The following is a 15,472-nucleotide window of genomic DNA, read 5'->3' on the forward strand; positions in this document are numbered from 1 at the left end:
GCTGCCCACAGAAGTTCATTCTTTTTACAGGATTCAGTCAATTTCTCCTGTGTGTGACTCATTGCTCCACGACAAAACGTACATTTTTAGGGGATGAGTATTTGGGTTTTTACTTTTATTCAAGTATAGGACTTTTTTTACCCACAGTGACTGGTTTAAGGTGGTTTCTTTGTCAGCTAATTCAGACAGTTTAAACAATACATTTAGACAATTTAGATGAAATTGTAAATTCAGGGAAATGGAAAGCAGTCGTTTCTATTGCAATACAGTGATGGCCCATGTGAACAGCTGTAGGTTAACATAACAAACATTTGCCCCTTTCTTAAAAAAAAACTTTACACTGTCAAAACTTTCAAAGACGATCTTCCATTTTTTTTATGTTTTTGGTTTTTTTCCATATACTAACTCATGATTTTCTGTCAGGGAAAAGAACAAACAGACATCATTTAACCCTAAATGTAAAGTCCTCTTTAAAAGTATTTGATTTGACTGGATAGATTTATTTGAAAGAAAATGGCAAATATTTGTTATGTTGACCTGTGCCACAGAGTTACCATAGGAACAACTGCTTTCTGTTAGAGGGAAGAGGCTGTCCCATTCTAGTTTGTTGCCCTCACATACAATCCAGGCGCCTTCCACCATCAAGTGTGACTTTACTGCAAGTGACACTTGATAGTTAAGGGTTATTGGGGCTGTTTGGGATTCAGCCATTATTGTGGAGAGTGGCGGCCTACTGGTTAGGACATACAGGTGCTGGTCATAAAATTAGAATATCATGAAAAAGTAGATTGATTTCAGTAATTCCATTTAAAAAGTGAAACTTGTATATTATATTCATACATTACATACAAACTCATATATTTCAGATGTTTATTTTGTTTAATTTTGATGATTACAAATGACAACAAATGAAAATCTCAAATTCATCATATCAGAAAATTAGAATATTACTGAAGACCAATAAAAACAAAGGATTTATAGAAATGTTGGCCAACTGAAAAGTATGAACATGAAAAGTATGAGCATGTACAGCACTCAGTATTTAGTTGGGCCTCCTTTGGCCTGTATTACTGCAGCAATGCGGCGTGGCATGGAGTCGATCAGTCTGTGGCACTGCTCAGGTGTTATGATAGCCCAGGTTGCTCTAATAGTGGCTTTTAGCTCTTCTGAATTGTTGGGTCTGGTGTATTGCATCTTCTTCTTCACAATACCCCATAGATTTTCTATGGGGTTAAGGTCAGGAGAGTTTGCTGGCCAATTAAGAACAGGGATACCATGGTCCTTCAACCAGGTACTGGTAGCTTTGGCACTGTGTGCAGGTGCCAAGTCCTGTTGGAAAATGAAATCTGCATCTCCAAAAAGTTGGTCAGCTGCAGGAAGCATGAAGTGCTTCCTGCAGCTTCCTGAATCCTGCTAAAACTTCCTGGTATGTGGCTGCGTTGACCCTGGACCTCAGAAAACACAATGGACCAACACCAGCAGATGACATGGCACCCCAAACCATCACTGACTGTGGAAACTTTACACTGGACTTCAAGCAACGTGGATGAAGTGCCTCTCTTCTTTTCCTCCAGACTCTGGGACCTTGATTTCCAAAGGAAATGCAAAATTTACTTTCATCAGAGAACATGACTTTTGACCACTCACCAGCAGTCCAGTCCTGTTTCTCTTTAGCCCAGGCAAGACGCTTCTGACGCTGTCTGTGGTTCAAGAGTGGCTTGACACAAGGAATGCGACAGCAGAAACCCATGTCTTTCATACGTCTGTGTGTGGTGGTTCTTGAAGCACTCACTCCAGCTGGAGTCCACTCTTTGTGAATCTCCCCCACATTTTTGAATGGGTTTTGTTTCACAATCCTCTCCAGGGTGCGGTTATCTCTCTTGCTTGTACACTTTTTTCGACCACATCTTTTCCTTCCCTTCGCCTCTCTATTAATGTGCTTGGACACTGAGCTCTGTGAACAGCCAGCCTCTTTAGCGATGACCTTTTGTGTCTTGCCCTCCTTGTGCAAGGTGTCGATGGTCGTCTTTTGGACAACTGTCAAGTCAGCAGTCTTCCCCATGATTGTGTAGCCTATAGAACTAGACTGAAAGACCATTTAAAGGCTTTTGCAGGTGGTTTGAGTTAATTAGCTGATTGGAGTGTGGCACCAGGGGCCATCAATTTTGAACCTTTTCACAATATTCTAATTTTCTGATATGATGAATTTGAGATTTTCATTTGTTGTCATTTGTAATCATCAAAATTAAACAAAATAAACATCTGAAATATATGAGTTTGTATGTAATGTATGAATATAATATACAAGTTTCACTTTTTAAATGGAATTACTGAAATCAATCTACTTTTTCATGATATTCTAATTTTATGACCAGCACCTGTAGAGCTTGGAATCCCAAGGTTCTGAGCTTGAACCCCACTCCCACAGACTGACTCTGAGCAAAGACCCTTAACTCCCAATTGCCTCACACTGGCAGCCCACTGCTCCCCAAGGGAATAGGTTAAATGCAGAGGTACATTTCTTCAGATGTTCCATCCCTAGTATTTACAAGTATGAGGCCTTTATGTCAAAAAGATAATCAAATTAAGTTTATTTTGTATTACATTCACAGCTTTAAAACAATTTAAAAGGGAAACTTGCATCATTTCAACACAATGGGGCGGTATTACAACGACTTTAAGGCTATCTTTAAAGTAACACAAACTGAAACTTCTCATTGATCTTGTCATGTTTGCTTTTGGATTAAGATTAATCATTCTACAAATAAAGCACAATTAGACAATATTCTTTCCAAAACTTGGAACTTTTATTTACATTTCAAGTCAGTCACATGCAAGATTCTCTTAAAATGAATAAACATGAAATTAGCAAAAAAAAAAACAAAAAAACATTTTAGTCTGTTTTTTTTCTCCAAAAGAGCAATATACAAAAATAGAGCTTACAAATACTGTACAGCATATAGTCTCCAAAAATATTCTGCTGCAGAATTCTTAGTTTTACAAACAATGTCTGTGAGGGTTCACAAACATAATTAATGTTACAAAAAAGGAGAAGAGTGAGGAGAGTTTGAGGGGGGGGGGGAGGCTTGTTTGGGTGGGTGGGGGGGTTACTTGTGAGTTTGTAAGAGCTACAGAGGAATAAATACACAATACAAACAAGACAGGTTTCACTTCAACAAGGCAGTGATAAAGAGATTAAACCCTAAATGTTCAGGTTGCTAAATCCAACCATAAAACAATGAAACTCAAGCAGCAGTTTTCTTCTTTTTGTCAAAATGAATACTTTGTTTTTTTGCCACATAACAGTGTGTCGTGATCAATAAGTCCCTTTCTCCTCCGGTTTCCAGTAAATTTTTTATGTCCTGACAGGGTGTCTATTTATAACAGCTCAGTCAGAAGCAAAGCTGACGTCAGGGATGACTTCAGCAGTGGGAAGACTTTTTTTTTTTTAAACCACACTCAACAGCCCCATTCTTTTTCCTGGCATCAAACTCCCTGCTTTTAATCTCAAACACAGACCTTCTCTTCTCATTTAGCTTAAGCTTCAATTGCTAACATTTTGTGTTTTGAAATTGGCACCTAGAGTGCGATCAGGACGGCACACGAGAGGGAAAACCTGTGCGGGGGAAAAAAGCATCCGGAAACAAACAAAGATGGACGAACAGCAGCAGGCGTCAGCTGCTAAATAAAGTATCGCTTCTACTGTGACTCGTGTGGGGATACATAATACTAACATCGAATATTTAGCACAGGTGAGAGAAAATGGTTGCAAAGCAGCATGCGGTCACAGTAAACATTTCCTTCTTATGCGAGATTCAGGGACAGCTCCGTAAACAAAGCTTTAAGACTTGAGTTGTTAGAATGGAAGGGAGCGAGGTTGTTTGGAAACGGCAGTTCCACTTTCTCATACTGCAACAATAACAGTCCCAGCCTTTTCATATCAAAAACTCGCCACATACCAAGCTTAAAGAAGGCCTTACAGTCATTTTGATCAACACAGATGTATTCTTAACACATCTTTTCTTTGTCGTTATGGTTTTTGTTCGACCAAGGCTGATGTGGGTGCAACGACTCACAGGAAAATTAGTATTATTAGTTTTCAGTTCAAATAATGCCAGTTTTGGACCACAGTACAGTAAATAGATTCATATTTTTGTCTTTTTTTTTTTTAGTACCAGAGCTCTTCTGGAGACACTTTCACCATTTAAAAGGATACAAAGATGTTTAAAACAACATTTGGATGTTTTCCCTGGTTTTATCGGGATTATATACGGCACAAATTAGTGCCCAACTCTGGCCTAAAAGGAAAATGACAGAATAAAAAGAACAGTATGGATTTATAATCAGCCACCTTTAATGTGATAACCCTGAATAGTGATGGTTGGATGAGAGCAGCAACTAACTTTGACTTGTTTCTAAGTAGAGTCAGCATCATGATGCAGCCCAGGCAGGAAAACAAATGCTTACAAATGCTCTGCATACAGTCCGACTGGGCTTGGACAATTTTGCAAAAAACAAATGACTGACCTCCGTGAGGTTGAAACTGAATGTTAGGCCTCACTTATCAGATTCTCATTTGTAAAAAACAGGATATGAAGACTAATGCATCATCATATTATCTTCTAATATGAAAATAAGAAGCTTAGTTTGAAGGAGAATTACTCTCCATTTCATTTACATGGATTCCAGGTTTTACCTTTTAACCTTAGCTTCGTTACTAAACTGCTTTACATGTAACATCGATGGGGAAAAAAAAACATCCCTATGTGCCCGCAAGTTACCAAAGCCTGCAAAAGAGATAACTCGGTCATAACTTGCTAGGGTATGAGAATAAAATGTTACTTAGTGGTTCTTTCAGAGGAACAGATAAATGAATCCAAATGTGGCCGTGGCCTAATAATAATAGATAAGCACCAGATACAGAACGTATCATCTGTACTCCCGTTACGAAAAGTCTCCTAAGTGGTTATTATCGGATCTGAAAGGGTGCAAAAACTCTAATTTGCTACAACTATTATCTCATGGTTGATTATAACAGCTTGCAAGCGTTCTCAGTTCAAGCACTATCATTACATTCTCACTAAACGCTACAAAATCCTGCAGATTACTAAACATTTAGTTCCCAAACCTCTGGGAACTATTTTATTCCATTGATGTTACAGGGGTAGCAGATTAATTCACCAAAGCAGCTAACAGGGGGACAAAACCATGGCTCAGAGCTGAACAACGTGTGGCACCAGACAAAAGCGTGTTGTACCGGTGCAGAAAGAGTTGGAGAGAGGAGAGAAAGCACCAGATTACTGCAGTGAAAAAAAAAAAAGTTTTGCGTTTGCATGAATGAAAATGCTGTTTCACTCCAACCTGCTGACCACTGACTATGGCAGTGAGAGAAAGGAAGGGCAGCTCCAGCCGCTCCCCCATGTGCACGTAGGTTCGTCCACTAAAAGGATGTGCTGATAACACGCTGAGGGCAGGACTCCTGGCACTGGGGACAATTCACTGACCTATTCTCTGAAATGCAGCTGTAACCATTAAAAAAAAGATGTTTTAAAGAGAAAAAGAAACATCAATAAATAGATTATGAGTGGCGAGAGAGATAACGTGGCTGAAATGGGAGGGAGGATAACATTCTGACACGTTTGCTGTAGTGTTGCGCCGATGCCATTTTTTGGCCCCGATACCGATACCCGATACCATAATAATGTAAAATATTTGCCATCATGGCTTTGTCAAGCTGCTGCCTACCTTTGGGAAGCAGGAAAAAATCTAATACAAAGTGAATCCAGTAGAACTTTTTAATAAACAGTTCTACTGGATAATAAAAATTTAAAGTTGTTATTGCCCACCAGGAGTGGGTGACAACAGCTGAATAAACTTATGCCTCTCAAAATGGTATCTGTGCCCTATTTGTTGGTACTCGCCGATACCGATACCCCCATTTTAGGGCAGTATCGGGGCCCCGTCCGATACTGGTATCGGTATCGGTGCAACACTAGTTTGCTGTGAGGTGACTTTCAGAGTTGTTCTTCCAAGTTTCAAGCTCTCATCTGTGAAATATATAACGCTTAATCTGATGATATTGATACAGAAAACAGAGCAATGAAAAGCTGGAAGTGTTTCTTCCATGAAACAATTCAAAGGCCTTGGCTTAGAGAGCACATTGGTTACCTAAAATCTGGATGTTGTTTCTGTCTGAGATGAGCTGATCAGTCAGAGTAACGCCTGGGTGATGGGGAACATGATCAAATGTTTCACATTAAAGCAGACCAAAGCTTTCCAGAGTTACAGTCCCTCTGACATATATCTGGATATTTGTGGTGTTTTTAAAACATATACCGTATTTTCACGACTATAAGGCGCACTTAAACGTCTTTTTTTTCCCTCAAAATGTGCGTAGCGCCCTATGGTGCGGTGCGCCTTATGTGTGTTGTAACTGCGACTTTTGAGACCACCTCATTGAGGAGATGATGAAAGAGTGGCTGAATGTAAGGAGACCAGGTGTTTTTTTTCCACCCCTCACCATCGCTGTTAATATGTAACTCCATGCGTGCCCATCTCACAGCTGATGTGAAAAACATGGGGAAACAAATTAACGCTGCTCGACATCGGTGTGAACCGGACCCAGCAGGTGCAGCAGAAGCAGCGAGTTTACATGCAAAGTCAATGGTTGACGCGGGTATAGGCACAGCAAAAGGTCCCGCAGCACGTCGGGAGCGTTTAAGCGCTGCTGCAGCTCAGATGGAAAAATTGAAGTTTTGCTGCTGGACGCGCCGCATCAACCAATCAGAGAAGCTGATCTGGGAGCTGCCAGCGAGACAGACAGCGCTCTGATGACATATGATATTAACGCAAATGGAAAAGGCTGGATGGATGCGTGGCTGAGGCAGGTGTATGTGAGAAGACCAGATGGTTTTTTCCACGCATCACCATCGCTGCGTGCCCATCTCACAGCCGATGTGAAAAAAAGGTGAATCAAATGAACGCTGTGCTCACCGTTATCCCGGGGGTCTGACAAAGGAGCTTCAACCGCTCGACATCGGTGTGAAGCAGCCGTTCGAAGTAAGGCTGCGAGCGGCGTGGGAGCGATGGATGACCGACGGAGACCACAGTTTCAGGATAAGAAGGCAGCGCCGGGCAGATTACGCCGCAGTTTGCGGATGGATTGTAGATGCTTGGACTAAAGTGTCTGCTGGCTCTGTTGTTCAAGCTTTCGCAAAAGCCGGCATTATTTCTGAGGAGCTGCGCTGCACGGAAAGTGACTCTGACAGCGAAGAAGGGGAAACTGGCATGTCGGATTTAGCGCAGCTGTTTAATTCAGAAACAGAGGATGAGGACTTTGAGGGGTTTGATTAATACTTTGTAATAAATACATGAATAAAGCACAATCATACTCAGTTTTGCTCCCGCTGTATTTTTCTCCCTGAAAACTTAATTCAACAGCATCCCCGGCGCGTCTCCTCCTCTTCATCGCGGTGGCTGGCAGGTGTTTTTTCATCTAAATAATCTAAATCTTGCAGCTATATTTGCTGTGATCAGTGGGAATAAAGTAGTTTTAATATGTTTTTAAGTGAGAAAGTCCACCTGAAAACTTAATAATTGCAGTCAGTTCATCCAGATTATCTATTCCTGCCGGAGGCGCTCAGACCCCCACATACCAGCGGTGCACCGACAGTAGAAATCCTTTCGTTCACCGCGGCTGCTTGCAGGTGTTTTTCATCTAAATAATCTAAATCTTGCAGCTATATTTGCTGTGATCAGTGGGAATAAAGTCGTTTTAATATGTTTTTAAGTGAGAAAGTCCACCTGAAAACTTAATAATTGCAGTCAGTTCATCCAGATTATCTATTTCTGTCGGAGGCGCTCAGACCCCCACATACCAGCGGTGCGCTGACAGCAGAAATCTCTTCATCAGCAGCCTGTAGGCTGGGCAGCCTGGGGTTCACCGCGGCTGCTGGCAGGTGTTTTTCATCTAAATAATTTTAGCTGCAGGCACCAGGATACCGGTAATAAAAGCGAACATATTCCGTCAGCAGGTTTCAGGATTTTAAGTTAATTTAGGAGTGACCACAGCGCTGTGTCATCTGCGATGTCTCTGTCTCACGGCCAGCTGCCAGGTTTGATTAATACTTTGTAATAAATACATGAATAAAGCACAGTCATACTCAGTTTTGCCACCGCTGTATTTTTAAATACGCAGTAGAGGTATTTAAAGGTAGTAGAGGACTTGTACCTGTATATAAAAAACGCGCCCTATAGTCCGGTGCGCCTTATGTGTGTGTTAAATACAGAAATGGGACACATAACTGAGAGTGCGCCTTTTAGTCCGGTGCGCCTTATGGTCGTGAAAATACGGTAGATCTGCTTTGTACACGGAGATGAAGAAAAGAAATTAAATAAAACACATGACCTTAGGCCTAAAGCAATAAAGGTTTGCCTTCTCATAAAGTGCTTTTTAAACAAAAAGAAAATCTTAGTGTCATAAAGTTCTTGGCTTTTCTTTTTTTTTGTCATTTTCTTCTTCCTTGTCTTTTGCTGGTGCCGTCCAGAAAAAGCGCTTTGGTTGTGAAAAAGTGACTAAAAAGGAAAAAACTTCTAGATCAACTTCATCGTCTATGAATTAAAAAAAAAATAATAAAAACGGAGCAGCTGATTGTGAGCCACTCAGCGCTGCTGATGGTGAGGGACTCCTGCGTAGGTGATGATGGCTGCAGACTCTCGGTTTGGTGAGTTTCTGTGCACTTACTCCAGTTTCTGTCAGTTCACAGCCAAGTGTGTCTGTTTAAGGTGAGCGTTGGGGTGTGGTTTCTGGGCCGAGTGCTTTTAGAAAGGCGCCCGGCGCTCGTTAAACCAGGTTCTCTGCGCCGGGCAGGGGTTGCTGTACGGGCGCAGGGGGCTCCGTGGTGCCGGCCTGCTGGGCGAGCTGTAAGACGGGCATGTTGCACAGCGGGCACACCTTCCTCACCTCCAACCACTTAATGAGGCACCTAAGGGACAGAAAAAGGAGGCAAAAAGTCTTTGAAAGATGTCCAATACTTTTATGTATCTGAGTTCATTAAAAAACAGATCTTAAATGTTCTGAAATCTTATATCAGAGTCATGTCAACTTCAAGCGCCAATCATAAACCCCCAATCATAAACCGGGCTTTACTGGTCAGGAATAACCCAAACTAGCCCTTATCTAATAACTGTATTTAACAGAGCTGTATTGTTCTGAGATAAAACTCTGCAGAGTGTCTAACCCTACCGATATCTGTCAACTGTGATATCTAATATGGCCTTGGTGGGGCTCTTTTCACACTTCTGTTCATTTTAGAAAATATACGCAAACTCAACAGAGGTTACAGTGATGTCATTTTAGTGGCCATGTGATAAACTGCTGTTCAAAACACATTTATTTATTGAGAGGGTTTACAAAAAAACCCTAAACAACTGAGAAACAAGGAAGCAAACAGTAGGAAGAGTGTGGCAAATTCATCTAGTCAGATGCTTTTTTTCACGGGATCCTTTATTACTCAACTATTTTACAAACCTTAAAAAGCATTTTTTTTTTTTTTTTTGCAAGCCACAGTCTGCTAAATGTACACATCAAATGTTTTGCTGACCCCTGAAAGACCCGTCAGCCCGGTGGGAGGCCTGTTTTCCCCACCTCACAGTGTGCAGGACTGCTGTGTGAGCAGGGGAATGTGTGACAAACCATTGGAAAGATCAGATACCCACGGTTTGAATAATGCACAGCACGTCTGTAAACAAAAACAAGTTTCCAAAAGCTGATTTAATTTCCTGAGAAATGGAAGAAAAAAAAATCAACCCAAACCAAATGGGGCCCATGTAAAGGAGTTACTGCCCCACAGATCTACTTCCTGTTCTTTTGCAGAATTGTTTTCATTTAGCCAAATGAAAGATTTTCAATTAATTAATAGCCTATTTAAGTTCTAACCACAGCATCTCTGCTGTTTGAACCAAGTAATCTAGAGCTTAATGTCATGAACTTGTGAGGAAAAAAAAAAAAAAGTTAATTGTTCTATTAATACCGTAATTTTCAGACTATAAGTCGCAACGTTTTCCCCATTTTTCGACCTTGCGGCTTATATAACAATGCGGCTTATCTATGGACTTTTACAGCTAACGGCCACTAGGGTAATAGCTAAATATATGGATTTTACCATCCACCATGTTGACGTCACATTTGCTTCAACACACAAGTACAGTAGCCGCGCGCGCGGGAATGCAGAGGTCCTCTGGAAGCAGACTTCTACAATTTTTTTTTTTCCTTCTTGCTTTGATTCTGTTTTATCTTCCTGTATTTTAATCATGTAAAGCACTTTGCATTGTCTTTGTACTGATACTGATTTATCTGATACTATACAAATAAATTTGCCTTGCCTTGCCTTGAGTGGTACGAGACAGAATGACAGCGAGAAAGACGGACATTGCGAGCTCAAGACAGTTTGTGTGACACCCTCATTATGGAAAAGAAACGTACCGGTAGAAATAATAAATAGGAGCTTCCCCAAACAGTTGCCTCTTTCCCGACAATCTTCTCTGTGCATGAACCATATGATAATAGTCTAATAGTCCGGTGCGGCTTGTATATGTACAAATCATGCAATTTAGCTTCTGCAGCTTATATTCAGGTGCGGCTGATAGTCCGAAAATTACGGTAACTATATGAGGCCAAGACCATCACTCTACAACACACATGTCTGCCTATAAGGATGATGAGGTTCTTTTACTGAAACTGTGCTCTAGTTTTCAGGAGGATGTAAGGCGACGTAAACCTTTTTATTTTGTCAGTTAGCATCTATTAAGATATAATACGCTTTTTTTCTTAATAAAGGAAATTATGATTTGAAAAATTCTTCTTGTATTAAAAAAGGTTTTTTGATCCATTATAGAAATTTGTTTAATGATCTATAATAAAAACTGAACTGTTAAGTGTTAATTTAACTGTAAACATTAAAGTCAGTTTATGGTCCCAGCTCCTTCAGCTCCTGGGACAGAAAACTGGGTCAAAGGGTTTGACTGATATGGACAACAGTTTAAATGGCAGGACAGGAGCCAACTCAACCAGTCCATCATGTTTTGTATTCCTCTCCACACGTGTCCACTTATAAATTTATACATGAAAAATTCAAATTATACCTTTTCTTTGATAATCTTTTGTACCGTATTTTCACGACTATAAGGCGCACTTAAACGTCTTTTTTTTCCCTCAAAATGTGCGGTGCGCCCTTTGGTGCGGTGGGCCCTATGTGTGTTGTAACTCCCGCAGCGCGTTTTGAGCAGCAGGCGCAGCTCGTCGGGAGCGTTTAAGCATCTGACGCACCGCCAACGCGCTGCTGCTTCTCGAGATGGAAAAATTGAAGTTTTGCTGCTGGACGCGCCGCATCAACCAATCAGAGAAGCTGATCTGGGAGCTGACAGCGAGACAGACACAGCGCTCTGATGACATGTGATATTAACGCAAATGAAAAAGGCTGGATGGATGAGGAGATGATGAAAGCGTGGCTGAGGCAGGTGTATGTGAGGAGACCAGGTGCTTTTTTTCCACGCATCACCATCGCTGCGTGCCCATCTCACAGCCAATGTGAAAAAAAAGTTGAATAAAATGAACGCTGTGCTCGCCGTTATCCCGGGGGGTCTGACAAAGGAGCTTCAACCGCTCGACATCGGTGTGAAGCGGCCGTTCAAAGTAAGGCTGTGAGCGGCGTGGGAGCGATGGACAGACGGAGACCACAGTTTCAGAATAAGTGGAAGGCAGCGCCGGGCAAGTTACGCCATCGTTAGCGGATGGAATGTTGATGCTTGGACTAACGTGTCTGCTGGCTCTATTGTTCAAGCTTTTGCAAAAGCCGGCATTATTTCTGAGGAGCCGCGCTGCACGGAAAGTGACTCTGACAGCGAAGAAGGGGAAATTGGCATGTCTGATTTAGCGCAGCTGTTTAATTCAGAAACAGAGGATGATGACTTTGATGGGTTTGATTAATACTTTGTAATAAATACATGAATAAAGCACAAACATACTCAGTTTTGCTCCCGCTCTATTTTTCTACCTGAAAACTTAATTCAACAGCAGCCACTGGGCGGGTCTCCTCCTCTTCACCGCGGTGGCTGGCAGGTGTTTTTTCATCTAAATAATCTAAATCTTGCAGCTATATTTGCTGTGATCAGTGGGAATAAAGTAGTTTTAATATGTTTTTAAGTGAGAAAGGCCACCTGAAAACTTAATTGCAGTCAGTTCATCCAGATTATCTATTTCTGTCGGAGGCGCTCAGACCCCCACATACCAGCGGTGCGCCGACAGTAGAAATCCCTTCAACAGCAGCCTCTAGGCTGGGCAGCCTCCAGGTTCACCGCGGTGGCTGGCAGGTGTTTTTCATCTAAATAATTTAAACTGCAGGCACCAGGATACCGGTAATAAAAGCGAACAAATTCCGTCGGCAGGTTTCAGGATTTTAAGTTAATTTAGAAGTGATCACAGCACTCTGTCATCTGCGATGTGTCTGTCTCACGGCCAGCACCCAGGTTTGATTAATACTTTGTAATAAATACATGAATAAAGCACAATCATACTCAGTTTTGCCCCCGCTGTATTTTTAAATACGCAGTAGAGGTATTTAAAGGTAGTAGAGGACATGTACCTGTATATAAAAAACGCGCCCTATAGTCCGGTGCGCCTTATGTGTGTGTTAAATACAGAAATGGGACACATAACTGAGACTGCGCCTTTTAGTACGGTGCGCCTTATGGTCGTGAAAATACGGTACAAAAGAAGCCTTTTTTTTCCTAAATTAATTTTTGATCAGATTTCAGAGAATTTAGTCTTATACTCACTTCCGATGAAAGGCGTGTTTGCATGGACAGATCCCCAGCTCATCTTTCTGTTTAAACTCCTCCAAGCACACTGCACATATCTGAAAGAGAAGGCCAGAGCTTTAGCTACAGTTTCAGTAAAAAAAACTAATAAAACAAAGCCCTAATGCTAATGTGTTGCTAATTTATTTCTCTTTGGTTCCCTCTGCACTTATCACAATTTTGTGTCAGTGGACTGCAAACAAACTGCTCAGGCAGCGGTGAAAGTCAGACTGACAAAGAAAAACACAGCTGTGGCCAAAATTGAACAAAAAGACAATCACAGGACTTTAAAAACAGATGAGTAACAGTCCAGCTATGTCCGCTCACACAAGTCTTACTACCTGCAGCCCTTTTCAGGGATTCTGGAATTTTTTCACCCCTAGATTTGCAAGGAAAAGCCGAAGATATGGCAAACTCGGAAAGCTTTTCACATAAAATCATGTCAGTGAATGATTCCAGATGGACAGATTATAGACCAAAGCCATTTACAAAAAGGTTTACTCAAAATCCCAGGGGTTTGATCATAACCGGTTCTCATCCATTCCATTTGGGAGGAACAAAAACTCTGCAACAACTATTATATCTTAAAGATTTGAGTAATTTCACTTATTCTATTGAAACTTCTGTTGATCACTTTGACCAGGAATGTTTCCCAACTTATTTACCAACACTGTCCTAATCCCCACTTCATCTAGAGCAACCTAACATATAGAAAAGCATTTCTCTTCCCTTTTACGTTGGCAAACAGTGTAAGAGTCCACAGGTCTCCACGTGTTTTTTAGATCGAATTAGCACCCAGGGACCACCTACGATGACGTGAAGCCCATGAGCACAGTGCTGACGGCATATATTGGGTCATGCTTGCTTGGTGAGATTAAAATACTTAATGTTGCCCTTATAAAAAAAAGGATTACCTTTGAATCAAGCTAGAAAATTCAAAAGAAGGACGGGTGATCACAGAAAAGGAGGTAAAAGGGACAATATTTCCCGTCAATGCTGTTTTTTTTGTTTTTTTTTTTTTTTAAGGAAACAACAGGAAAATACCTAAACTCTTCTTTTCCCAGACTCCATGGGAAACCTGTATGTTATCAAGAACTACTCTATTTCAAACCATCGACATTATTCAGGATGATGACTGAGTGCAATGTTTAAATAAAAAAAAGCTGCTAGCATCCCTGCAACTAATCTCTAAAAAGACCTTTGTCTTTGTAGAAAGCGTTTGTGTTAGAAAACTTCAATCACCTAGTGGACAGCTCTTTTATAGCAGCAACAATGACTCCTTTAGCTGCATAGATTTATGGGTGGATGGACATCTGTGGGTGAAAGGAACTGTATGGGGGCTCAAAGCTTTTCCTCCTGACCAGTTAGGAACACAGAGCAGCTATTTGTGTGGATGCCTGTTTTTAACCATCTGGATTGGGGAATAGATCAATTTGCTCTTGGTATTTTTTTTCCTAACGCCTCATCTTTGGTGTCCCACTCAGATCTGAGTTTAACAGAGAAAAACCATCCCTTCTACCTCTATTCCTGTAAGTCAAGTTTAAATTACCCCAAAGTCACAAAACTAAAATGACATTGAAAATAAATGCAGAACAAAGACTTTAACTTCTTAATAGTTTAACTCATGACTTCCAGACAGAAACAGCTGAAATATGTAACAAGCAACCATGTTTAATAACAAGCGACTAAGAAATTAGGTTGGTACAGAAAAAAACAAACAAAAAACAACCAGAATGTAGTCCTTTCCTTTCAGTCTGTTACCAACCTCACATTGACTAAGTGCCAAAGAACATTAGCTCTGAAAAAGGAAAAAGAAATAAAAAATTCACATAAACAAGCACTTAAGCAAAAAAGCATAGATGACAAAAAGAATCGAATGAGAAAGCTTAAAAATAGTCAAACTTTACAAAGTTTTGTTTGTGCTTCAGCAATGAAATCTCTACAAGCCTAAAACATTCAGCCAAGTTCAGAGAAGTAAACCAAACCATCTAGCATACAAACTATGCTAGCTGAGATCATCGTTAGGTCTGCTTTAGATTGTAAAAGTTGCAGACCCCTGTTCTAACATGAATATTTTGCTTTTAAATCCTGCTTTACTGCATCAAACTGAACTGTTTATGTTACCCATTTGGACACGTGAGAAATGGTTTGGTTAATTGCAGGATCACGCTCAAACCCTCTTGTAGACGATCCGGTTAGGTTACACCTCAGATGTTCTGGAGCAAGCCTTGACCCGTAAACCCATCCCACAGAAAGAATTGTTTCTCGACTTTGAAATCCAGCCTGACTTTACTCGTGCCTCTGGGATAAAACTTTACATTCAGAAATGGGTCACCCAGCCTGGGTTGAGTGTGCATTATTGTCCTCAGCTTGTTTATTTTGTCTCGGTTAAGAATCACATTACATTTACTTTCTCTCAACCTCTAACAACATGAACCCTAATGGTCTGAGTGCTGATTGGGAGGCTGCTGATAAACTGTCTTGGACCAGGTTGGTGCTGCTGACTGGAGTCCACCATGACTCTAAAATAAAGCCAGTTCTGCTGCTTTACATTTTGCCTGTAATTTTCCATCCACGCTTAGACGACTGATACTATGTAATAATGACATGCAGGGGA

At 41.0% G+C, this 15,472-nt stretch overlaps 1 protein-coding gene across 5 annotated transcripts in view; it reads right to left on the reverse strand.

Moving 5' to 3' along the window:
• Positions 1 to 8,438: 8,438 nt before the first annotated feature.
• Positions 8,439 to 15,472, reverse strand: part of rnf24 (ring finger protein 24) — a 31,315-nt gene continuing 24,281 nt past the window's right edge. For all 5 annotated transcript variants that reach the window (XM_038304757.1, XM_038304755.1, XM_038304753.1 and 2 more), the window contains 2 exons: positions 12,835 to 12,914; positions 8,439 to 8,984 (listed from right to left, as the gene is read on the reverse strand). In XM_038304757.1, the coding sequence (XP_038160685.1) occupies positions 8,843 to 8,984; positions 12,835 to 12,914 (222 nt within the window). In that variant the 3' untranslated portion in view covers positions 8,439 to 8,842. The remainder of the gene's footprint in view (positions 8,985 to 12,834; positions 12,915 to 15,472) is intronic.

The sequence above is a fragment of the Cyprinodon tularosa genome, unplaced genomic scaffold (assembly GCF_016077235.1).
Source record: "Cyprinodon tularosa strain WSP-4 unplaced genomic scaffold, ASM1607723v1 ctg540, whole genome shotgun sequence".
Taxonomy (NCBI): Eukaryota; Metazoa; Chordata; class Actinopteri; order Cyprinodontiformes; family Cyprinodontidae; genus Cyprinodon; species Cyprinodon tularosa.